Source organism: Colletotrichum siamense (genome assembly GCF_013390195.1).
Source record: "Colletotrichum siamense strain Cg363 chromosome Unknown KSG_Cg363_contig08, whole genome shotgun sequence".
Lineage (NCBI taxonomy): Eukaryota > Fungi > Ascomycota > Sordariomycetes > Glomerellales > Glomerellaceae > Colletotrichum > Colletotrichum siamense.
The window spans coordinates 1469179-1493469 of record NW_023501021.1 but is presented as its reverse complement, the minus strand read 5'-3'; the positions used below and the strand labels follow the sequence as shown (position 1 = coordinate 1493469).

Below are 24291 nucleotides of genomic sequence, written 5' to 3'. Positions count from 1 at the left end.
AGGCGGGGAGTGGACTTGGCCTTGAACTCCTTGTCCGGGGAGTTGCTTCATGCCACCTGGCGCTGCGTCGCTGAGTTCGGGAAACTGGTTGAGATCGGCAAGCGAGACTTCTTGGGTGGAGGCAAACTCGACATGGACGTTTTCCTGGGTAGTCGAAGCTACTGCTGTTTCTACCTGGATGCCGAGATGGCCAGACGACAGTCATTGGTGAAGGAGTAAGTTACATTCCAATCTCCCCATTGGTCTCCCAATAGTGACCCCCAGACTAACATCTCATCTTTTCAGAATCCTCCAAACTATTTTGCTGCATCTGAGGATGGGCCATATCAAGCCGCTCACACCCAAAAAGGTCTTTGACGCTTCCTCGGCCCAAGATGGGTTCCGGCATCTCCAGCAAGGTACTCACATTGGCAAAATCGTCTTTTCCGTCCGCAGTCCTGATGGAAATCTCAATGTCGACGCGGGAAAGCTTGCAAAGCCACTTCAAAAGCTGAGGCTGAGCGAATCTGCAAGTTATCTCCTCGTTGGCGGTCTCGGTGGTTTAGGCCGGGCAGTGGCCAGACACCTCGTCGAGCAAGGTGCACGCCGGTTGGTGTTCATGTCTCGGAGTGCTGGGTCAGGTCCAGAGGACGGCGACACGGTTCGCGAGCTTGAGAGCATGGGCTGTCGGGTTGAACTCGTTAGAGGCAGCGTCATCAACAAGGACGATGTGTCTCGTGCCATTACCCACGCGCCGAACCTGAAGGGAATTATTCAAGCCTCTATGGTCCTTCGCGATGAAAACCTGGTACGCATGAGCCTGGACCACTGGAACCAGGCCGTGGCCCCCAAGGTGACGGGAACATGGAACCTCCACCACGCCGCTATTGAGGCTGGCGTCAATCTCGATTTCTTTGTGCTCTTCTCGTCAATGTCAGGAGTCACGGGCCAGGCTGGCCAAGCCAACTACGCTGGGGCGAACACATTCCTGGACACGTTTGTGCAGTTCAGGACTGGACTAGGTCTCGCGTGCTCGGCTCTTGATATCGGTGCGGTGCAGGACGTTGGCTACGTATCCCAGGATGAGGCTTTGCTTAAGAGGATGAAGGCCGTCAGTGCCCATGGCATTACTGAAACGGAACTCATGGAGGCTCTGACGGCTGCCATTCTCATTCCGCAATCAAGCGCAGGGGTCGAACCAGACAGCGAAAGGTACATCGACAAGCACACAATTGGCCTCGGTCTCTCTACCAACGTCCCTCTCAACAGTAAAGAGAGCCGAGCTTTCTGGAGAAAGGACCGCAGGATGGCAGTGTACCACAATAACGCCAGCAAATCCGCCGCCGAGACCGCAGGAACCAGCGGCAGCGATGGCTTGAAGTCTTTCTTGGCCCGCGCAAAGTCGGACACATCGGTTCTGAAGACCGAAGAATCGGCCAATCTTCTTGCGATGGAGATTGGTAAAAAGCTGTTTGGCTTCCTCTTGAGGTCAGATGAGGACCTGAACACGACAGTTCCCCTGTCGCAACTTGGTATGGACTCTCTTGTTGGCGTGGAGATGCGTAGCTGGTGGAGACAGGCGTTTGGTTTTGATATTAGTGTCCTCGAGCTCTTGGGGATGGGAAATCTTGATGGGCTCGGAAGGCATGCGGCAGACGGCCTGTTGAAGGTTTTTGGAGATGCCCCCGCATAACACCGCTGCTTAATGTCTTTTTAGTTTGAATCTGTGGAATGCATATTTCTTTTAGGGTCTATGTACATGATGAGTTAATTCATATTGGACGTTTTCATGGACAGTCTCTCGTCTTGGCACTTCAACAGCGCTTTGCACTCCGTCTCTGCAGTGCCTACCCGTTGGTCCATGTGGTGGTTGAGAAGCGCGTATGAATCTGACCTCTCAACCATAAAGTCGCACAAAGCTCAGAAATTCGTTCATTTCCCTACATTGCAGATCAGAGCTTCAGTGTTGTATGCATCAAATGTTTCAGCGCAGCTGCCCTCGTCAGATCAGATCAATGATTATTACTTTCATACCCAACGCCAAGAAGATTTCTATGCCGTGAGGTACTTTCGCTCTGAGACAACTCTTGGCAAGACCACCGCTTACATCAGCGGCATGTAATCGTATTTAGCCGCTGGCTCCCCCTCTGCTGTACTAAATAGGTGGCACGACTTTTCAGCTGACCACGTCTGCCTAAAACGAAAGCCTCCGTCTCGAGACTAGCAATCTTCCCTTGCATCCTTACCAGTCACTGTATTGAAATGAAGCTGAACAAATCCTGCGATCAGTGCAGACTTCGGAAAGTTCGATGTGTGGGTATGTGACATTCAATGCGCTCCTTATCAACAGATGCAGCGCAAGGGCTGCCTGATACCGAACCTCAGGATGACACTCTACACCGTTAGTGCCGGCTCTCAGATCACATGCGACTCTTGAAACTCCGACTGCTTGCGTTCATTGTGCTGTGAGTTTCTCATCACGTGTCCATTTCTCGAGGCACGATTTCTTTTCAATGATTTAATAATTGGCTAGAATCGCAATGAGTCTTGTAATTTCAGCACTTTCAGACGCAGGGCAAGGGTGAAAGGTGAAGCATTCATCCGGGCCAGTAAAATCTCCTCGAGGCCAGAGTCTGACATATCTCACAGTGCCTGCAGCTCTATTCTTTGCCGATTCTTCTAGCCATCATGAAGGCTGTGATGACGACACTGCCGGCGACGGACTCTATATCGACCGCATACTCGGGTGTGGCCCTCAGAGTACTGTTCTTTGTGATGAGTTCACAGTTATAAAGGTTTGTTGAATTAAAACTTACCACAACCACATTCATTGCGAGGTTTTGCAATCAGAGACTGACAAGTCGGCTTTCACAGGCACCTGATGACAGAGGTTTGCGTTGCCAAAACACTCCAAGCGCTGGTTTCAGGTTTTCCTAACCATTTTCCAGTTCAAAGTTCAACGGTGTCATTCTTTTCCAATGATAGATTGATGTCTCTAGCTGGAAGGCTTGGGACGAATGCTCTACAGGAACTGGTGGAGAATCTCGAGGACCTCATCAAGAAGCGGGTTTGTCAAAAGCAGACATCTAGATGGGACGGAATCGACTTTGTAAAGCCCGACCCAGTCTTGCTTCAACCACAGATGGCAACTAGTTTTCTCTTAGGTAAGTCGACCTTTTACACGCCAACCCATCTCCCAGTCGCTTTAGGTCTGACGTCGCAAAGCCTTTTTTGAGCACCTGCACCCCGTGTACCCCTTCCTTGACCGAGATGACTTTATGCTTCAAGCTTCAGACATCTTTGTGGAAGATATACTGCAGCTAAACCCATCATTTTCCGCGCTGTACCATACAATAATGGCTCTTGGAAGTCAATTCTTTCAGCATGGAAGCTTCGTTCCACACGTCGGACTGGCATGGGACCTCTTCCAAGTATCACTGGGGAAGTTGCCCGACGTACTGGCGCCGCCGGTGACGCTAGTAAATCTTCAGGTAGGTAGCCAGCCAGTTTGTCCTGTCTCTCCCTTTCATACTCTTGACCCCTTGACCTAACCAGAAATATTGAATTCTAGGCTTTGACAGCAATGGTAAGTAGATGATACCATTCCTAAGTTTGCGGTCTCACATTGCATTTGGATGCTGATAAGTACATTGCGCAGTCTATATTCGCAATGAATGCTTGCTGTCTCCAACTCGATCAAACACTCATCTCCGAGGCAGCGCGGATGGCACAAACGCTGAAATACCATAAGTCGTCGAATTGCGATGCCGGCCACCTCAAAACATTCTGGACGGTGTACTACTTGGAAAAGATATCGAGTTTCTCAGAATGCCAAAGCTCGGTATGACTGCCAAATTCCTTCGGGTGATAGAAATCGGCCGGCTAATCACTTCCATTCAAGCTCCTGGCAGACGATGACATTGGATGCGTGATGCCTTTGGCTCCGGAATCCGTTTTTGGGAACTACGACTGGTTTACATCTACTATTCGCCTCGCCAGAATCTCATCAATTGCATACTCATCGCTTTTCTCGGTCAGTGCATCTTTGAAATCGAAAGCCGCCGTAGCAACCGCCATCGCCCGCGTTTGGCGTCTCCTTGAAGGTTGGCGGGTGTCCATCCCTTCGGCGTTCAGACCAGGAGAGGCGGTCGAGCAGCATGATATCGACCTCATACCCAGCTTGAAAAAGGTGCTACTGCATACCAACTATGCGTACTACAGTGTTGTAATTCCCTTGGAAAGACTGTCCATCCACATCAGCCGAGAAGAGGAGGAAGATCGTGAAAAGAGCAAGGTGAATCTCATGAATACTGCTCGCAACATCGTGGAATTGATGGTATTCATTGACTTTGAGCCTCATGTTCCCATCTTGTAAGTTGATCACAGAACCCCATCTTAGTGCTGTGTTAATGCGTTGGCCACTCTGTACCAGTATATCTGGGACCATGCCATTGTCGGCGCTCTTCATTCTTTTCGACTTCGTCATTCATAACCCACGCCACGCGAGAACCGAAGAGAATCTTGTGCTTTTGGACGTGGCTTCTCGATACTTTCGCGTGATTGACTCCGCATCGCAAGGAGCATTGCCAGGCGGTATCATATCCGAGTTCGCTGGAATCGCACGACGATATGTCTCTGGTTTTCAACAAGACGCTATCGAGTTGGGGACAGACTCATTCGAGAGCACTCCAAGTAGTGCGACCGCGGTGGCCTCGAGCGACTACATAACGAAGGCGTCTGATAGTGTTGGCACCGCATCACTCAAGTATCCTAATTCTACCAACCAAAATGCCGGTGTTAAGATGGGTGAGCTGAAGACCTTGTTCGGATGGGTATTCCCTGACTGGGGTGATGATGTGTAGCTTCACTACCTTAGGATGAGAGACCATAGGATAAATAGTGACAAAGCGCGACAGAGGGTGACGCCAAATAATACTGGGCCATCAAAACAAGACAAGAGGTTATTGGCACAATAGTGGGACTTTGATTGGGGAGTAGAGGATTTTATTGCAGCGCGCGTGGTGACATAACGTGATGTGATACAAGTAGAAGTACATGTTGAGAGCAACGGAGACAACCCTCGCAAGGCAACGTTTTGCATTTAAAAGCGGACACGTCCCTTGGTAAAAGCGAGAGCCAGCCAGCCAGCAATCAAAGCGAGACCACCAATTGGAGTGACAGGGCCGAGGAACTTGAGGTCGGGGTTGAGGATGAGGGCGTAGATGCTGCCGCTGAACATGGTCATGCCAGCGGTGAAGAAACCGGCAGCCACGGGGTTTTGGCGGGCGATGAGCAGAGCGATCGAGTGTGCGAGCTAATTCTCGTCAGTATTCATCGGACGAATTCATCACACGGAGACGACAGCCCCGGGGGAGGCCATTTACCTGGTAGTGGGCTGCGGTCGTCCAGCTGGCGATCTTTGCGGGATCAGAAATGCGGTTCTTGAGGCCGTGGGCCCCGAAGGCTCCGAAGCCGACGGCGGTGGCGCCGAAGACGGCTCCGACCTTCCAGTACAGCTGGCTGCTCATGGTTTCTTCTTCGTCCTCGACGGTATCGGGCTTGGGTGATTGAGTCGGAAGAAGCGAGGTGGTCTCGTCGGCTTCAGTATTGGACATGAGGGATTGATGGGATGATCTGATGGTTCGTGAGGGTGAAAGACTCGGGGTGGTTCGCTCGCTGAACGCGACGCTCCGAATGCCGACAAAGCACGCGAGGAGCCGACTGGACAGGTCCGGCTGAGTAATCGTGATTTTGGTGGGAAAGCCAGCTGTCGACGGCCGCAGCCGCAAAGTCATAGTGGAGTTCGCATCGAAGAAGCAATCAGATGAACGAGAGTGCTTGACTTCAGCTGACAGGCTGGACAATCTATGGTCTAAGGGGCGATGAATAGGATGATTTTGAACATCAAGATTTGAACTTTTCCCAGGAGGGGATTAAACACGAGCGGCCCCGTCGATTTACAACGACAAGACGCCCACCAAACTATTCTGGAATCTCGGCTGGACCGTGCGAGCAACTCAGAGCCCAATTCCGCCTCGCCTTGTAACAACAAAGATGGTTTCGTGGTGTAGTTGGTTATCACGTCAGTCTAACACACTGAAGGTCTCCGGTTCAAGTCCGGGCGAAATCAATAACTTTTGCCTGTTTGACGAACTTGTCTGTTGCTTTTCCTTCTTTTTTTCCTCCAAGGTTCTTTCCCCCAGACAGCTAGAGATGGACATTCAGTAAGTTCAATTTCGTCTTGAATTTTGCCGCCTATACTAGCTAACCAGACAAGAACATCGCGAAGACAACAAACAGGTCACTGCGATTGACAAAAAACCCTGAGTGAGATCGGCGCCTAAAAGGAGACTAGCGCCAACGGCCCCACCCGTATTCAAGCAGTTCCGACTGGTTAGCAATACGGTTGGAATGCTCTACGAATCGCTCATTTTCCAATACGCGGGATCTTGGAATACGACGGCTTCGATCCACCAGGCACTGCCTTGCGATGGACCTGGCGTCATCTTACCCAGTAGGACTTCATAATTACGAACTGTGCTTCAACAAAAGAAGCTCAAAACTCTTGGAGTTTACCTTAGTGATCTGGGGATGATATGGTAATTTCTGCTTATTGCTAGTCTGACGTTGTTCCATTAACCATATCCGAGCCAGTACCGTCTTGGCCTAATTCGTTGATCCCATCTGTAATTGCGTCCAAACGTGAGACGTAGCGATACCCACCGCGAAAAGGACAGGCGAATACCCCTCTGTTGCAAGTGGCCCAATGAGATATTCTCTTAAACGCTTCAAGCGGAAGCCCCCATCCATTTAAGCATGATTTCTTACTTGACATTAGTCCCTTAGGTCATCGAGAAATCCGTACCTGAGGATCTGTCAAGTCGCTTTGCCTAAGGTACGCGAGCACAGTGCATGGGTCTGGGGAATGCAGCCTAGGACCGGCGGCACCGGGGTGGCTTGGCTCCCAACGACGTGGATCATCTGGAGACTTTAAAGGAGTGCCTGGGCTTGTCCTGCCGGGGATAACATTCTGGACCCTTCATTCAATCTGCACTTTGATTCATCGGCCTAGAACCTCCAAGTTTGAGCGACCACCACTGCTCCCGTCGCCTGAAAGTCTGCCACAACTCGGTTCTGCGGTCTTCATATCGGATTCTGGTTTTTTCATCGTACTCCTCATCGGCTCAGTTCTGTCCAGGAAGATGCGTCAGAGAACACCGCATCGGAAATCGCGCTTCGGCTGCAAGGAGTGCAAACAGCGCCATGTGAAATGCGACGAGAGCCGTCCATCATGCGTCAACTGCTCTACAGCCCTCCGACGGTGTTCATATCTCGACACCGAGACGACTCTACCTTCACCATCAGCATTTATGTACCAATGCCCGAGCCCAGCTGCATCAACAGAGTCATCGGCTGCGGCGGCTGGCTCTATCCCAATCGAGCAGCCCATGTACCGGCCACAGTACCCACCAACAGAGCCGTATGACCTTCTCCATATGGAGCTGCTCTTCCATTTTGAGCACGAGCTAGGGGCCGAGATGGAATTTGGAGACTCGACGCGGGAAAAGTTTCAACGGATGTCCATCAAGCAAGCACTCGGCACGCCATATCTCATGGACGAACTCCTAGCACTATCAGCCGCTCATATGAGCACCCTTCCTGGAAAGGACCAAGCATTTTACCGAGCCGAAGCAACACGACTTCAAACAAGAGCCTTGTCGCAGTTTAATCTTGCCAAAGCTGAGGTCTCAAACGAGAACTTCCTTGCAATATTTCTCTACTCGACTTGGCTCGGCCAACATGTCTTGTTCGACACCTTCATTCACCAAGGCAATTTCGCGACAGTGTTGGATAAGTTGGTGCACTGCATGAACCTCCACCGTGGCATTCGCACCATCGTCGCCGGGTCCTGGAGTATCCTGCGAGGCCATCTTGTGGCACACCTAGGCCCAGATTCACCGTTTGTGGATAGTATCATCATCGAGCCAGACGCGATGGAAAGGGGCACCGAATGCGCGGGTTTGGTGGAGCTCTTCGACAAAAGCGATCTTGGCGAGTCAACGCGCTCGGCATGTCGTGAAGCGATTGATGCACTGCAGCTCATGTTTGACGTGCAAAATAAGCCTGGAATATCCCCAGGCAGACGGCGAGCGACCGTGCAGGAGTGGTCAATCAGAGTCCCAACGGAGTATGTCAATTTGTTAGACCAGCGGCGACCGGAAGCCCTTGTGGTACTAGCGTACTGGGCAGTCCTTCTGCATTTGTCAAGGGAGTACTGGGCATATGCAAATGCTGGCAAGGCTCTTGTCCAGTCTATCTCTGCTCATCTTGGCACATACTGGAGTGAGTGGCTGGCTTGGCCGCAGAAGATGGTGGATGGGCCTAGTGCATGTACTCCCGTTGATCCTTCTTTACAATAACACTTGAGCTGGTTCCAGTCTTTTACACTCACGTCTATGCATATAATGCTGTCACTCATTTATTCTCAATCAAAGTTGCGGTGTGCAGCTGCAAGGCTGCTCTATCTTGGGCAAATGCAGTCGATAAAAGTCTCCGGCTAGAGACCTTCACCTCGCACGAGCAGAAAGATGAACCTTCATCTCAGTCTTGTGCCAAGTGGTAAACATCTTCTGCCGTCCCAGCCATCCAGCACTGTCAGGGTGCAACTTCATGTCAAAGTTCCATACGACGCGGGCGAGAATGACGCGGATCTCAGCGTACGCCAAGCTGCATATATATGTCAGATCTCATATCGAGAAAGACATCAGGGGCCTAGGTCATGACTTACTTCTTGCCAATGCAGTTTCGCGGACCGAATGAAAACGGCTGGGCGGCACTCTTCTTGTCTGACTCGAAACGCTCATCGCCCAGCCAGCGCTCGGGGTGGAACCCATCGTGCTCGCGGAAGTTGACCGGAGAGCGGTTGACGGATAAGTGATGCACGCCGACGGAATAGCCACCAGCGACGAACTCGCCGCATACTGTTCTTCCTCCATCAGGAACGACTCGAGGGAAGGTGCCGGGCCCTGGGGGCCCAAGGCGAAGAGCCTCCTCGATGACGGCGTTGAGATAGCTGAGCTTGGCGGTGCTTTGGATAGTGATATCCTCCTCCTTTTCGAAGGTGTCGCGAATCTCAGCAGTCAGCTTTGCCAAGGTGTCGGGATTTTCGCAGAGGTAGTAGGTCGCGGTGGTGAGTGCTGTTGCCGTGGTCTCACTTCCAGCGACGATAAGGACCTGGGCAGCAGCGTAGATTTCTTCCATGGTCATGCCCTTCTCATCAGTCCCTTGGAGAACATAGTACACTGCACAGTCAGTCAATATTTGCGTTATCATGCCCGACAATGGGACACTTACTGAAGTCCGGGCGTTCAGTCTTCTTCTCCAACCGCTTGTTCACCCGCTCAACACCAAAGTTGAACTGGGCAACTCTCGTCTTGATGAGGCGGCGAGGAATGAGAAGCAGCAGCATCTCTGACAACGGCGAGGGGAAACGACGAGCGGCGCGGAGGTAGGTACCGGCCTGGAAGATGTCGAAGACGGCATGAAGCCACCAATGCCATTGCGCATCTCGGAGACAATAGAAAGGTTCACCGAAAGCCAGATCACCAATGATGTCGAATGTGGTGAAGTTGTACCATGAGTTCATGTCCACCAACGACGTGTCGGGGCTGGAGACTTGGCCATGGAGCTGATGAACCAGAAGGTTGACATAGCCGGTGATGACGGACTCTTGGGCCTTCAGTGCCTTGTCGGAGAAGGCTGGGTTCTGGAGCCGACGCATACGCTTGTGACCGGCATCGTCGGCAGTGAGAATGTTCTCAACACCATTGACATTCTTGTTCCACCATTGGGCATCCTTCTCGTAGTTACCATTACCTTCCCGATTGGGAAAGCCTGATTCATGTTAGTAAATGTAAAGACCAAGCTAATGGGTGTAAAAACGCACCATAGATAGCCTGCCAGGCTTGACTGGACGTGTATGAGAGCTCGCCCGGCGCAATTCGGACGACTTCGCCGTACTTCTCGTGCCATTCCTTGACCTTCCAGTGACTTACCCCACGGACATCGTACCAGAGATAGTAAGCGCGGGTAACTCCAGCCAGCTTCGGACCAGGATAGTGGCGAAGTGGATGTAGGAATGCGTTGTAAACGCACTTGGCGACAACTCCCAAGATCGCCTGGGATCGAGCCAGATTAGTATCAATCTGTTAGTCAAGTTTTCGTCCCTCAGACCTACCAGAAGCACAATAATACCAAGCACCGCCATTGCAGCTAGTCAGTGAGGTTGCAAGACCCCGCCTGTGTACGATACCGCGCGGAGGGCCTTGGGCATATGAAACGAACCGAGCAAGGCGTAGTCGACGGATCACCTGACAAGGGCAAGAATACTCTCATGCGCAGCTGTCCACGAGTACTCGGGATGTGGAAACGGCATCACGTTCCCAAAGGGGGAGGGAATCACGCCCGTAATATGACGCATCGCCGCTGTCGGGTGTGGGAGCCGCTTGGCGAGTCATACAGACAGCTCCCTATCAAGAAATCAATTCGCGGCGTCAGCGTGCTGTTATCTGTCAATCAAGCAGGTGCTTAAACTTTCGGTCAAAGGATCCGCTGCCATTGTCACCCCGCACCGTGGGCTTGGGAGCGGATGGCCCCGAACTTCATGAACCTACGCCGTTACGCTTAGACGGACTGGGCAGCGATGGGACGTTCGTCGATGCTCATCTTGGCTTCTGGGGTAATCGTGGAGGGCGGCTGACTCGCCGCCGGCCAAGCAATTTAATATACTTTAGCGATTACTGCCGGGACCCGTTTCTTCCACTGATATGAATAGATATCAAAGCTTCGATCTGTGGGGGCAGCCTGTGGCTGCGGTGCCGCGCTGTCGCACGAATGTGACAATACGGAATTACTCGTCACCGTCGTCGGAGTCGTCGTCGGAGCTGGCCCGGCCGGCAGATGAGGTCTTATCCAGGCAATGCCTGCTCACTGGTCGTATGCTCTGGACGATCAACTCGTTCTCGGACGAACACTCCCAGGGTGCCCTGGTCGGGCGTAGATATCGCGAAACGTGACAGGCCTGCGCGAAACATCTACCCTGTTGTGTGCCGATTCCCTGGCGGTGTACCCTGGCTGTTCGACCTCCACATGGGATGAACCAATGAGCTGTAAGCCATCGAAGATGCAGCTCCGAGTGTAATGGAAGAGATATGCAAAGACGAGGAGGTAATGGAAGTAATGCGGTCGCATGTGATAAATTGAGGAGCTTGATTCTCCAGAACCAAGGCTCAGCTCTCAACAATACTCTACCTTCGTGTTCAGCAGCTTCAGAGCCCTTCGAATTATACCACAGTCTTTTTGTTCAACAGCCGCCAAAATGGGTGAAATGATCATGTCAAATGAGCCCTGGGACTTCCTAAACTCGGTTCTCCGGTTCAGAGACGACGACTCCCAGTTCTGGTGGGACAGGACAGGGCGCATGTTCTCCAAGCTCCTCAAGTACGCCGGCTACAGCGCAGCAGAGCAGTACCGCGAGCTCAACTTCTACTCCCTCTTTGTGGCCCCTGAACTTGGCCCTTCTCCAGATTGCCACGGCAATGTCAGGAGATGGAGGAGTCCTGGGACGCCAGACTCCACGCCAATCGACTTCAGCTGGGAATGGGGAAGAGATAATCATGCTGTCGTGAGGTATAGCTTCGAGCCCATCGGCGCACATGCCGGTACGGAGCTAGATCCTCTCAACAGGTATGCGACAAACGACTGGATCTTCAAGCTCCAACAGCAGAAGATGGTGCCGGGTCTGGATCTGGAGTGGTACAAGCACTTCACGAACCAGATCCTGCAGCATGACAATCGCACATCCAAGACAGTTGACTGCTTCGTCGAGGAGACAACACCCAAGGCGGGCACTGTGGTCGCACTCGACATTGAGAAGACCGGCCCTGTCATGAAGATTTACATCTACCCCGGACTCAAGGCGGAGGAGCTGGGCATCAGCAACCTCGAGCTTGTAGAGCGCTCCATCCGCAGCCTGCCGCCAGATCAGTTCAACTCCCTCAATGCTGAGCCCCTCTTCGACTTCCTCCGGGAAGGCACAGAGAAGTACAACTTCGAGACGGGCATCCTCGCCATTGACTGTCTGGCGCCCAAGGATGCTCGCATCAAGGTGTACATGAGAGCCCGCCACACGACCTTTGAGTACATGATGGACTGCATCACCCTCGGCGGCCGCCTCGACATGTCAGGGGAGGCCATCGAGGATCTCAAGGACTTCTGGAAGACGTTCCTCGGAGACGCCTCGGATATGCTTCCCGACGACGCGCCCGGCAGAGCTAGCCCCGGCTTCTACTACACCCTCGGCTGCGGCAAGGCCATCTCGCCCAAGGTGTACATCTCTCCGCAGTATTTCTGCAAGAGCGACGTGGATGTGCTGTCCCGCCTCCGCAAGTTCTTCTCCACACGCCGATCGGATCAGATGATGGACAACTACGAAGCAGCCATGGTCGATATCTTGTAAGTTATAATCACGCCATCGATCTAGATCTTTAATCCCCGTGCTGACGTCTCCACAGCGGTACCAAGACGCTGGATTCCCGGTGCGGCAGCCACTACTATGTTGGTTGCGCGTTGGCCAAGGGTCAGCTGAGAGTGGTCACTTATCTCAGCCCCCAGTCCTTCGATTGTGAGAAGGATAAGATCTGCTCACGTAAGCCGTAGACGAAGGATTCGCATGCTTGTTTGGAGTCTTGTTTTATTTTTCTTAGTTGATATCCAGATGAGTTTATAGGTGTTGTGTATTGCGAGGTCAAAGTGTCGGATACGTGAAATCTCAAACTGTACATAGCATCCATTCAAATAAAATATTGCATGCCACTTTACAATGTTCAATTAGTAACCTTGGATGTTTTCTTTGGTGTTTAGTTGGAATCCTGGCCGACGTTGAACTTGGCTTTCGGCTATGAAGCTATGTCATCATGCCTAAGAAGCTTGGCATGCACTGACCAGTGGTTGCGACAGGGCCTTGGTTGCATCTTTTGTGAGAAGCGAGCAGCATACTTTCGGCTCCTTATTGACGTTGAACTCTATTATAGCTAATGACGCATCTATGCATTTACGTCTCCAAATATTCCGATAAAATGTTCCATCAAAGCTACTCTACGTTTTATGTGCTTTTGCTGACGTCTAGCTCTAGTGCAGCCTTCTCTAACAAATCGCAAGCCCTCTTCGCACCGCCCTGTGCATTCAACTCCTCCCCGATTCTAGTCGCATTGTCCTTGTAACTTGAGTCATTGAGAATCTTGTAGACCGCCTCCTTGACCTGGGTCACAGAAGGGTTGTCTGTCTTCAAGTCGATACCTGCGCCAACCCACGACACCCGTGCAGACGTGTCCTTCTTGTCCTCTGAAGTACCAGCGCAGATGAGAGGAACGCCGTGGGACAGTGCTTGTGTGACGCTGCCGTAACCACCGTTGGTGATGAGCAGTCTCGTGCGCGGGAGTAGCTGGTCATAAGGAACCCAATCCGCGATGCGGACGTTGTCTTCAATCTGCACCTTCGCTCGGATCTCGTCTCCAAGCTTTGACGGCACCACTATCAGGAAGCGCTTGTCTTCTTGCAGTGCCTGGAGCCCAGGAATGATGAGCGACGTCGGGTCCATGGCAAAGGTTCCCTGCGTGAGGAAAAGAATGTCCTGTCCCTTCGAAGGCGCGCTGAGCACATCATCCCACCACTCAGGCAAGTTGGCGTTTGAGCTGGCGATTTTTGCGACCAAGGGCCCGACATAGTGTGCTTGAGGGATGATAGGCTCGGGCCCTTCTTGAAATTCAAGCGACGGGCACGAAGCCTGGATATGCAGGAATGGGCTGTATGAGAATGCATCTGTGGGCTTCAGCGGCGGCAGGCCTAATTTCTCTCTCTCCGGGTTGATGACCGGCAGAACCAGCCGCGGTTGACTCAGGAGCATACCGAGGGCAGACTGCGCCGGATGCGCGGTGGGCTCGGGCCCGACCTCCGGGAGGTACAGAGGAACAACTCCGAGCGTCGCGTAGGATGGGATCTCTCCAAGTTCGTACACAGCTGCCATGCCCTGCGGGAGTGCATCATTCAAAACATAGTCAGGCTTGAATGTCTTCAGCACTCTGCGGATATCAGCCACTTGGGCCGTGAGTCGCCCGCCGAACATGACCTCCGCTGTTTCTGCCATGTCCTTCGGGTCTGCACCGTCAAGATTGGCATCGACCTTGATCACATTCTCCGCTGGAACGAACTTCGCTCCCGAAGCAACAACTCGGGCTTCTTGGGGAGCGATTGTTGTCCAAACGACTTCGTGCCCTCGCTCAACAAGCTCCCTCGCAACGGCCTGCATAGGCAAGACATGACCGGTAGCTGAGAAGCAGTGAAGCAAGAATTTCAGCGGTCGGCGATCCTTCGGTGCGACCGTGCCCGCGCCATCTGGTGTTGATAGATGCATTTTCGTGATCGGATTGTCGGTGAGACTTGAGGTTGGCTGTCTTGAGACGACGTGGCTGAACTCAGCGATTGGATGAACAGCCTGGCGTATTCACAAGCCAACGGACACTTTCGCGCTGCAGCTGAGACACTCTCTCTTGCATTTAGGAGGGATAAACCGCTTATCGATGCATTGGCATTTCCGAGCTTCTGATTCGTCGATGCATGTTGATGTGTCAAAGCCCGCGCAACAGGGAAGGTTGAGGGGGAATTATCAAGCTATCTACCGAGATCGGGCGCGTAACCAGGATGATTCATGATAGGGTATCAAGTGATGGATTTCCAGAAGCACGAGAGAAGAAACAAGTCCGCTGCGGATCTCTGATAGCGACGTAAACTCAAAACATTACCCCGGACATTTGGAACCCACTCGCATGAGTCGCAGTCGACCGGCGGCGGCAGGCGAGTCATGCGTCGTGATGGAGTCGTAGATAACACGACGTGGCAAGGGGCTGGGGCATCCATCCCCTCCCTCCACCAGGGTTAAACCGGCAGTTGAGAAGACTGGAGATGGATCACCGCACGTGGACGGGAGGGAGGTAGGGTCACGAGTAAAAGGTCCGCAACACCGCCCTTGAACCAAGCTGCTGCAGCGGAGCGAACCCGACAAACCTTCCTGTGGTAACATACCGATCTGTTGCATACGAAAAATGTCCCGTGCTGTCGATAAACTTCCCGCGCCCGCAGAAGAGCGGCCTATGAAGGTTATTGGACTTGGTCCAAGCAGGTAAGTTTAGACGGAAGCTGCATCAGATATGTTGGTGTTGGGGGCTAAGGTCTGCGCAGAACAGGCACTCTTGGGCTATGGCAGGCTCTGAAGACATTGGGCTACAAGCCTTTTCACATCTCAGAATTGCTGCCCTATGGCTTTCAGCAAATGAGGGCGCTTCAAGAGGCTATTATCGCCAATGATACGGACAAGCCTTTTGGTCGTGCTGAGTTCGATAAGCTGTTTGCTGGTTACGACGTAAGTGATTATATTCATAACTTGGGTTCAGTGACGAGAAGAATCCGGATTGACTAATTGAAATCCAGTGTATTGTTGAAAGCCCCTGCTATCTGTGCCCCAACATTGTCACGGAGTATTTGGAAGATCCCAACGTCAAATTCATCTTGACCGAGCGGACACCAGAGTCTTGGGCCAAGTCCATTGCTGGATCTCTAGGTGCATACCATGCGAAGCTCGCACAACCGCCTCTGTCAGTTGTCAGATACTTTGACAGCTTCGTCTGGGAGTTGAGGGCGCTTTTCAAGGCCATGACACATAGATGGTCTGGTGGCCTCAAGCCCAGCGATCCTGGCTTCAAGGACGCCATGGCCAAGAGCTACACTGAATAGTAAGTCACATGCTCACCCCGATTCTCCCAAGCCTAGCCCCTGACTGACATTTTCATAGCCTTACCAGCGTCAAGGCTCTCGTGCCGCCCGAGAGATTGCTAGTGTTGAATCTCGAGAAGGGGTTCGGATGGGAGGAGATCTGTACCTTCCTGGGTCATGACGTCCCGGAGGAGCCATATCCTCGCATCAACGCGATGGCTGACTTCCACGTCGCTGCGGAGATGGTCCTTGCCCCCGCCGTCAAGAAGACGATGCGCATGTTTTCATCCGCTGGAGTCGCTCTGGCTGGTGTCGCCATATGGTACTGGCAGCGCAGGAGATAGGCCACTCTCCGTTTGTGTACGAGTCTCAAGCTCAAGGAGGACATTGATGTTTCCTGGCAATGGCTCAAAGGATGTATCTGAGGTTAATGATACCCACGGAAAGGACAAACAATCAGGTCGAGGCGTAGAGTCTGAGCATAGATAATAGCGATCGCATAATTCATTCTACTCCATCAATTGATAGCCAGCTTCAAGCTTTGTCTCATATAGTCCTTTTCTGTAGCTGCACAGATGCAACTATTGAGCACCCTGCGGGTCATAAGCAGATACCTCCACCTCGATGCGCATCCCTGGTTGCCCAAGTTTCGCGACGCCGACGCCTGTCAGGATAGGCGCGTGATCAGGTGCCCATTTCTTCATGTTCTCTACCATCCGACCCATGCCCTCTGAGGTCCACGCTTCATCGAGAGCGTAGAGACGAATTCGGAAAACCTGTGACCAACCCTTTCCCCCAGCATCCTTCAAGGTCAAATCTACATTGGAGAATGCTTGGTCGATTTCATCCAAAAGATCAGAGTGAACCTTTCCTGTTGTCGGATCCCAGCCGCCTAGATGGGATTAGGTTAGCATGGGCACAGAGGAAGCCTTCATACTCTCGAATAACATTGGAGGAACTGCGCACCTTGACCTGATATCTCGATGTTGTCTCCGACTCGGACAGCTTGACTGTAGTGCATCTCCTTAAGAAGGGTCTTGCCATAGTCGCTGTAAGAAAAGTACGTAAGTCCAGACATTGTGTTTGGAGTATGGTATGGTTAAGATAAAGAGCTCGAAAATGAAGGTTCTGCGTGTTAGAGACTTGTTTGCCTTATATCAGACTGATGAATTTGAGTTGACATGGCTTATTGGAAAATGGAATGGGTAGTATTTATGATCGGTGAATTATGACCATTATCAATACACATCAATACACTGCAATCACCGACGCAACTTGGCGTTCTTGGCCAACATCTTCGTGCGGTGGGATTCAGCACCGGCTTAGTAACTCTTCACTGATCAGAATTGGACAAGAGTACGATGATTTTGGAGTATACCCTATAACCCTCAAAGGATTCAACCATGCGATGGCTGAGCGAGCCACGAAAAGCATTGCCAAGGCGGCTCAGCACTCCCACTTACTAATACAGTCGGGACAATGTTCGCCGGTCTCACTTGCAGCCAGCAATTGAGTCGAAGAAGCGGCGCAACGGCGCTAATACTATCCCGAAGATTATGTCAGAAGGCACTTACGATCAGACCATTGAATCGGCGCCAAGGGGCGAAGGATGCGGCTGCCAAGTCAAGCAAGCCAGATTTCCCCAGGCATGCCAGGCTGAGCTCCCGCGCCTTGGCCGGGAGTACGACGGGGGAATTCCGTGCGCGGTTGGATTCGACTTTAGCGCAATCTCAATGTGGCTGGTGAGGCTCGCCGCATTGCTCACTCCCGCCGCCGTCCTCTGATCGATCGGCTCAGAGCTTTGTCTCAGTCACAAGAGTCAATGATTTCATCACCTCGGGCCGAGCACCCCCCTCCAAAGTCTCATACTCTTGGAATGCTTGATGATTTCACTGCTCTGTCACCATGTACAATATGGCGCCCTCTTCTTCACGTTCCCGGAAGAGTCCCGGAGCACGCCCAAAGGTGCCCCACCTACCGGCCCCGAGGTTTGCAGGTGCCGGCTACCTTAAGCTCGGACCCGCCTCAGCAAGATCGTCGCTGCGGCGGCTATGACCGGCACGGCGCCGTACTTCAAGAACGCCAATAAACCCTGCTTGAGCTGTTGGTCCTTGAACTCCCTCGTCCACTTTTCAAACTCAACCGAGTCGTTGAGATGGGGAAACGGTTTGTCGGGTACATCCTTGCCCAAGAACGTGCACAAGGGCTCCCAGCCAGATCCCAGCTTGTATTCTAATAGTCGCTCTTTGGGAACAACTCTCCGAATCTTCTCGGCGTGCTCCAAGTTCGTCTTCTTGAGATTCTCGCGCCAGCTGCTAATGTCGTGAGCGTCGAAGATCTTGTACAACACCTTCTGTGTCATGATCGTCGGCTGTGGATTCTTGAAGCGCTCGAAAATGTTGATGACCATCCAGGCCTGCCAGTCAGAGAACGGAGCCACGACACATTCGTTGAAGGACTTGTACCAGCTGTCGATGTCCCGGTCAACGAGGACCACTTTCGCCTAGATGCAGTGATTAGTATCAAGCTTGACCAGGGGAGACTTGTAAGAGTTCGCTCACCTCTGGGTAGGCCTCAAGCAAGTCATCCGTGAACCCAAGCACAGGGCAGTCCGACAGAACGGCCCATCCCTTGAGGATCTCGTCAAATTCCTTTCGTCCAAAAGGTGTTCCCTTCCCTTCATACTTGGCAAGATATGCTTCTGTCCAGGCCTTTTGATCGTCAGGTCGTAACATGTATTCGAAGCCATGGTACGTAGGCAGTCCAAGTTCTTCGTAGGCAGCCTTCATAGATGTGCTGCCAGTTCTTGGCATGCTTAGGTGGAGAACTTGCACGCCAGATTCATAAGTCATTGTGGCGGTTGAAAGTGAATTGACCATGAAATTGGCCGGAAGTGGTCATCATGGCAGGCAGATTAGCCAGCTTAAGTAAAGCAGCATCGTTCCACAAGAAGTGGAACTAATGCGTCTGACAGACTCATCGCAGTTATGTGGTTTCTTTCCCGCCCATAGTGGCTGGGCTCTTCAATTTTAAGGGGTCTTTTGTGTTACAGATACGCGCCCGGTATGCAGCATTGTGTTGGCACCTCTTGTTAGGATTATGCGCTCCGCTGACCGGTCTGGCAGCGGTCCATTTTGTTGGTCGAGAGCCACGTTGCCACTTCAGAATGCGACTTCCCACATGAAGGGGACATTAAAAAGGCTACTAATCCACCAATGACAAAGTCTTTCTAATGGATTGCAACATGCACCTGAAGAATGACAACATGCGATGCAGCTAAGACCGTCGGCATCGCCCATCCTTAGGGTGTGATCGGTATAATTCCTAACCCTAGCTCACCACTACTACAGTTAGTATAAAATAATAAAAAATAGTGTTTTTAAAGCTACCTTACTATATTAGGTCTATATAAGTTAAAACTAAGCTTAATAAAGGTTTCTAAGGTTATTAATCCTCTAAGCTATTATATTAGACTAAAATTTAGTTACTAAGTAATAAGATTAACGATAAGTTTACTTAGAGAAGCTTAGTTACTAAGGATTCTAAAGTATAAATCTAATAACGCTAGAATTATTATTATATAAGAGTATTAGTTTTTAATAATATAGTAATACTATATATAGCTAGAGAGAGCTTAGTTAAAGGTTTCTTCTAGCCTAAGATACTTATATAGTAATATATTAATATATTAATAAAGTATACTATTTATTAACTTAACTATTAAAAAAAATAACTATTAATATAGATATCTTTAATACTTTTAAGTAAGTATTTAATAATAATAATAAAGAATAATAGCTTATTATAGTTTTATTAATTATTTTTAAAAAGTATATTAATAATAACTCTAATAATAATAACTCTAATAATAAGACTTTTATTATCTTTAATAAAATACTAATCTATTTAAGTAGCTTTTTAGTAGTAATTTAGATTATAGAAGGGTTATTAATAAGATTAAATATAAAGTTTACTAATACTTTCTATATATTAAAGTTAACCTTTTTTATACTAACTTTATAGTTTTAACTTTATAGTATTAAAAACTTAAAGTTCTAAAGTATAAAGTATAAATTAATAATCTTTTTATATATTATAAGTTTTAGAGAGCTTTAGAGGAATACTTCCTACTACTTTAAAGTTACTTAAAATATAATATTAAGTATCTTCTATATTATATTTAATATACTTATAAAGCTATATAAAGAAGTAGTAGTTTAACTAATAGAAGATAATATCTTAATAAAGATTAAGTTAAAGCTAAAAAATTAGACGTTTAATAGCTATATAAGAGTAATTAATAGTACTTTTCTATCTATTTATATACTTTAAAGTTAATAATATTAGTTTTTTAATAAGAAAAGAAATTTTTTATAGAATATCTTTATAGTAGTAAGATTTAACTATACTTTTATATATATACTTATTAGTATAAAAAGTAGTATAAATAATAAATCCCTACTTTTATACGCCTTAGTAAGGTTATTTATCCTATTACTAAGTAGATTTTACTTAAGTAATATAGGCTTTAATAAGAAGTACTTAGAAGTTATTACTTTATTTATTAGTAAGTAATATCACTTATATAACTACTTTAATCTTTAATAGTAGCTATAGATAAGAAAGGAGTTATATAATCTTAGCTATATAAGGCTCTATAATATTATTAAGTATATCTTTAGGTTATTAAAGAGGAAGTTTAAGATTATAAGAGGTATAGCGTATAAATATAACTTTAATATCTAAGTGAAGTTAGTATATATAGTGATAGTATTATAGAATTTTCTAGTGAAAAAAGAGGAGGCGCTAAGAGGGTTAATACTATAAGAGATTAATATACTTAAGAAGGCTAAAGTGAGGGTAGTAATATAGGTAGGTTAATAACTAAAGTTTGAGGTATAATTTAATATTACTATATTATAGTAGGAATTTTATTATTAATACTTTATAAAGATAGGTTTTTAGTAATTAATAAGCTAAATTTATATTATATTAATTTAAGTAATAATCTATTTAAAAAATACTACTCTAACTAAAGCTAAAAAAAAACCCTCTTATTACCTCTCTAGCTTATCTATTAAGCTTTATTTTTTTAATTTATTAACTACTTACTATAATTATATTAACTCTTTATAACTATATTAATATTATAGTAGTAATAATAGTAATACTAATATTTATATACTATTAATTAGTAAAAACTCTTACTTTAACTCTTTCTCTTCTAATATTAAAAACCTAACTACTTTACTTAGCGCTATTAAAAAGAGGTTTAATATAAAAATAAAGCCTTTTAACTTAGCTTTAACTTTAAATAGCTACTAAGTATTAACTACTACTAACTTTATATTATCTACCTCTACTATATATAGCGCTAGCTTATTAATATTTATTCTCTATAATTTATAACTTTAGGTTTCTGCTGCTTTAATATAAAGGTGTTTATTTTAACATACTAATAATAAGGCTACTAAATTTTCCCTTAGAAATACTACTTCTAAGATAGTTATATTAGTAATATTAATTTAATTAAGATCTTACTACTATATTATATATTTATACCTTTAAGTTAAAGTAATAGTTAGTATTTATATTACTATAAGATTAGCTATTCTTAATATTATTATAGCTTATAAGAGAGGTAAGCTACCTATATTAAGTAGTAGTAAAGCTAACTACTTTACTAGAGACCTTATTTCCTCCTTAAAAAATCTTAATTAGTATACTAACTAACCTTTAGGATTAAGTTTAATAATATTTTAATCTATAATAATCTTAGAGAGCTATAAATATATTATTAATAACTCTATCTTAAGGAAGCTATAATTTTCTATTTATTTATACTTAAGGTTAACTTAATATTATTATAACTATCTCTCTTCTAATATTAATATTATACTTATATAGTTATTATAGTTAATATTAGATAAATCTTTTAATATTTTAACTTTATAATATAAAGTATTAGTATTTTAGAACTTTATTAATAGGTTTTTAATTATAAAGAGGTCTCTAGGAAACTCTCTCTATAAGATAAGTATAATAGAGGTAAGTATATAGCTTAATATATATATCTTATTATTATTACTTAGTAAACTCTTAATCTTAATATTAAGAATAAGTTAGAGTAACCTCTACTATACTATAAACTTCTAATAAAGCTTAGGTATTATTAATTAACTTACTAAGAGTAGAAGTAATATTAATAAGAGGTTTTAGTCTTTTTTAGAGTTACTTAATAATATAGTAACTTTAATTTTATCTAAGATTACTTCCTCTACTTATATACTAAGTAAGGTCTTATTAAAGTATTATTTATTAGCTACTATCTTAAATATAAAGTAAATTATAAAATAAATAATTAGTATAATAAAAAATAGAGGTTTTTAATATTAAAAATAATATATTTAAGTAAACTAAAGCTATTTTTAAATAATCTTAGCTTCTTAGAAGTATTAAGGAGTTAGTAAAATACTTACTATTTATATTATAGTAATAATCTAAGCTAATAGTGACCTAGCGCGATATATATACTATATATAGCGCTAGTAAAGTAGCCCTTAGCAGAGTCTCCAAAACATGAAAATTATACCGATCAGACCCTTAGGTCTCGCAACAGCTGGGTACGCAGAACATTATGGCTATTAAGTGAGTTATTTACTGTGCGTCAAACAAATACCCATCAAATTTGATAATATTCATAGATGCACCGACCTTGGTATATGTTGTACATCACCTGCTGCCAATGTTTAAGATAAAAAAGTATGAGATGCGATTTTGTGACACGTAAGGTATCTCAGATACATGTAGTTTCACGAGACAACGCAGGTTGTACCGAGAGCCCGCTCAGTTGGCACCAAACGGTTAATTCTCTAAGCTTTCCAACTTCATTTTTCTAATAATTGAAGCTGAAAGAAAAGTTCCAGAGTGATAATAATTCCTGATGGTATGGTATAACCTCAGGGTTTGTCTATGCTCTTTGTCTGTACTAGGTATCTGTGCGATCTCTTGATTCCATCTTTTAAATAGGCGCGAGCATTTTGAGTATGCACCTGGCTGCATAAAAATGTCCAGGCTATGTATGGTTCACTATCTTTTCTTTCTGAGGGTTGATTATGGCCCCCAAGGTTGCCTATTTTGCCTGCGTATGCCCGGGCCTGTTGCGCCGAACCTTAGTTAGTGCGGTGACTAAGTACCGCTAGGGGCATCCATGGATCTGGTTTTCTCCGTTTACCAACAGAAGAGCATCAAAAGACCGTCATCGCCCACCAACGATACACATAAATCTCGCAAATCAACACCGAATAACAAAAAAAAAATTCAGTATGGGTAATTATCTTTCAGTTCTCAAATCCCAGAGTCCGCCGCTAAAGGTCGTGACGCCACCGCCAGATCAACCCGACCTCACGCCCGTTCCCCAGTCATGGCATGAGTTCGACGAAGAAGCCTCAGAATGGAAACCAGTGGAAAATGTCACTAATGACAGCCTACGAGACGAACCGACTCGGAACTTTGACCCCGATTTGAAGTTGACGATAGCCACATGGAACGTCGACGCATTTGCCGAGCGTTCCGCCAAACGGCTGTCTTACCTCTTGTCCAGGATCCTTGACCACGCGCCGGTTCCGGACGTCATCTTCCTCCAAGAGGTGAACAAGGGCATGGTGCCCCTAATTCTGATGAATCAGCAGATTTGCGACGGGTGGTATTCCAGCGAGAAAGACGCGGTCAACTGGGGCGGCCATCTATTCGCGACCATGACGCTCGTGTCGAAGGCGCGGTTCGGACACCTGGGGAGAGCTCAGTACGGGGCTCTTGGGCAAGTTTCGCGCATCAAGTACCGGTCGTATTACGGCAGAGACGCACTTTGCAGTGAGGTATTTCTGCCGTCTAATCCCTCATCAATCCTCCGGCGGCCTACATTCAAGCGCATCGAGATCATCAACGTACATCTGGACTCGCTTGCCAGGATCCCGTCTCTGCGTCCTCATCAGCTTTGGCTTGCGTCGAAGATACTCCGTGAGGCGGGCCACGGCCTGGTCGCGGGAGACTTCAACCCGGTTCTTCCTGAGGATGAAACGCTCATCGAAGGGAACCATCTTGTCGACGCTTGGAAGGCTGTCCATGGTGAAGAGCCTGGATACACTTGGGGAGTTGACAGGACCGCGCCGTTCCCGCCCAATCGAATGGACAGGGTTGCGATGGTGGGCCTGACGCCTGTGCACATGGAGGTGATGCATCCAGATACCATCGTTGTTCAAAGTCCTGAGGTCACCGAGAAAAACGTCCCTTGGAGTGACCACTCAGGCTTGAAATGCACTTTCACGATCAATCCATGATGGAGACTTGACGGACCTCTGTGTATTGGCAATTATGACTCTGAGTTCAACAGCTTGTTAAAACTACTATTTGGGTTTCATGGATCAGTTTGGATTGTTTTCACCACAGCAAGATGGCGTTGCGAAGGGAAAGATATATGAGCACAAT

General features: G+C 47.6%; 9 protein-coding genes across 9 annotated transcripts; 4 read left to right on the top strand and 5 right to left on the bottom strand.

The window, feature by feature from the left end:
- Positions 1–5080: 5080 nt before the first annotated feature.
- CGCS363_v012012 (UPF0382 membrane protein) lies at positions 5081–5774 on the bottom strand (the record flags this gene model as incomplete). Its single annotated transcript, XM_036643861.1, has 2 exons — positions 5081–5293; positions 5364–5774. The coding sequence occupies 2 exons, from the start codon at positions 5772–5774 to the stop codon at positions 5081–5083; spliced, it is 624 nt and encodes a 207-aa protein (XP_036490922.1).
- A 1407-nt stretch (positions 5775–7181) lies between these two features.
- CGCS363_v012011 (Sterol uptake control protein 2) lies at positions 7182–8399 on the top strand (the record flags this gene model as incomplete). The annotated part of the gene is made up of 1 exon (XM_036643860.1): positions 7182–8399. The coding sequence occupies one exon, from the start codon at positions 7182–7184 to the stop codon at positions 8397–8399; it is 1218 nt and encodes a 405-aa protein (XP_036490694.1).
- A 147-nt stretch (positions 8400–8546) lies between these two features.
- On the bottom strand, positions 8547–10246 carry aclL-2 (Cytochrome P450 monooxygenase aclL; the record flags this gene model as incomplete). The annotated part of the gene is made up of 5 exons (XM_036643859.1): positions 8547–8706; positions 8768–9281; positions 9334–9873; positions 9926–10157; positions 10217–10246. 5 exons carry the CDS (start codon positions 10244–10246, stop codon positions 8547–8549), a joined length of 1476 nt encoding a protein of 491 aa, XP_036490693.1.
- Positions 10247–11356: 1110 nt separating this feature from the next.
- On the top strand, positions 11357–12696 carry sirD (4-O-dimethylallyl-L-tyrosine synthase; the record flags this gene model as incomplete). The annotated part of the gene is made up of 2 exons (XM_036643858.1): positions 11357–12492; positions 12552–12696. The coding sequence occupies 2 exons, from the start codon at positions 11357–11359 to the stop codon at positions 12694–12696; spliced, it is 1281 nt and encodes a 426-aa protein (XP_036491237.1).
- A 445-nt stretch (positions 12697–13141) lies between these two features.
- rebG-0 (4'-demethylrebeccamycin synthase) lies at positions 13142–14449 on the bottom strand (the record flags this gene model as incomplete). The annotated part of the gene is made up of 1 exon (XM_036643857.1): positions 13142–14449. One exon carries the CDS (start codon positions 14447–14449, stop codon positions 13142–13144), a length of 1308 nt encoding a protein of 435 aa, XP_036491238.1.
- A 688-nt stretch (positions 14450–15137) lies between these two features.
- CGCS363_v012007 (uncharacterized protein) lies at positions 15138–16148 on the top strand (the record flags this gene model as incomplete). Its single annotated transcript, XM_036643856.1, has 4 exons — positions 15138–15214; positions 15274–15454; positions 15523–15824; positions 15884–16148. 4 exons carry the CDS (start codon positions 15138–15140, stop codon positions 16146–16148), a joined length of 825 nt encoding a protein of 274 aa, XP_036491235.1.
- A 237-nt stretch (positions 16149–16385) lies between these two features.
- On the bottom strand, positions 16386–16882 carry CGCS363_v012006 (RutC family protein; the record flags this gene model as incomplete). Its single annotated transcript, XM_036643855.1, has 2 exons — positions 16386–16696; positions 16771–16882. The coding sequence occupies 2 exons, from the start codon at positions 16880–16882 to the stop codon at positions 16386–16388; spliced, it is 423 nt and encodes a 140-aa protein (XP_036491236.1).
- A 930-nt stretch (positions 16883–17812) lies between these two features.
- Positions 17813–18656, bottom strand: CGCS363_v012005 (uncharacterized protein; the record flags this gene model as incomplete). The annotated part of the gene is made up of 2 exons (XM_036643854.1): positions 17813–18307; positions 18366–18656. The coding sequence occupies 2 exons, from the start codon at positions 18654–18656 to the stop codon at positions 17813–17815; spliced, it is 786 nt and encodes a 261-aa protein (XP_036491233.1).
- A 4473-nt stretch (positions 18657–23129) lies between these two features.
- Positions 23130–24143, top strand: CGCS363_v012004 (uncharacterized protein; the record flags this gene model as incomplete). Its single annotated transcript, XM_036643853.1, has 1 exon — positions 23130–24143. The coding sequence occupies one exon, from the start codon at positions 23130–23132 to the stop codon at positions 24141–24143; it is 1014 nt and encodes a 337-aa protein (XP_036491234.1).
- Positions 24144–24291: the final 148 nt, after the last annotated feature.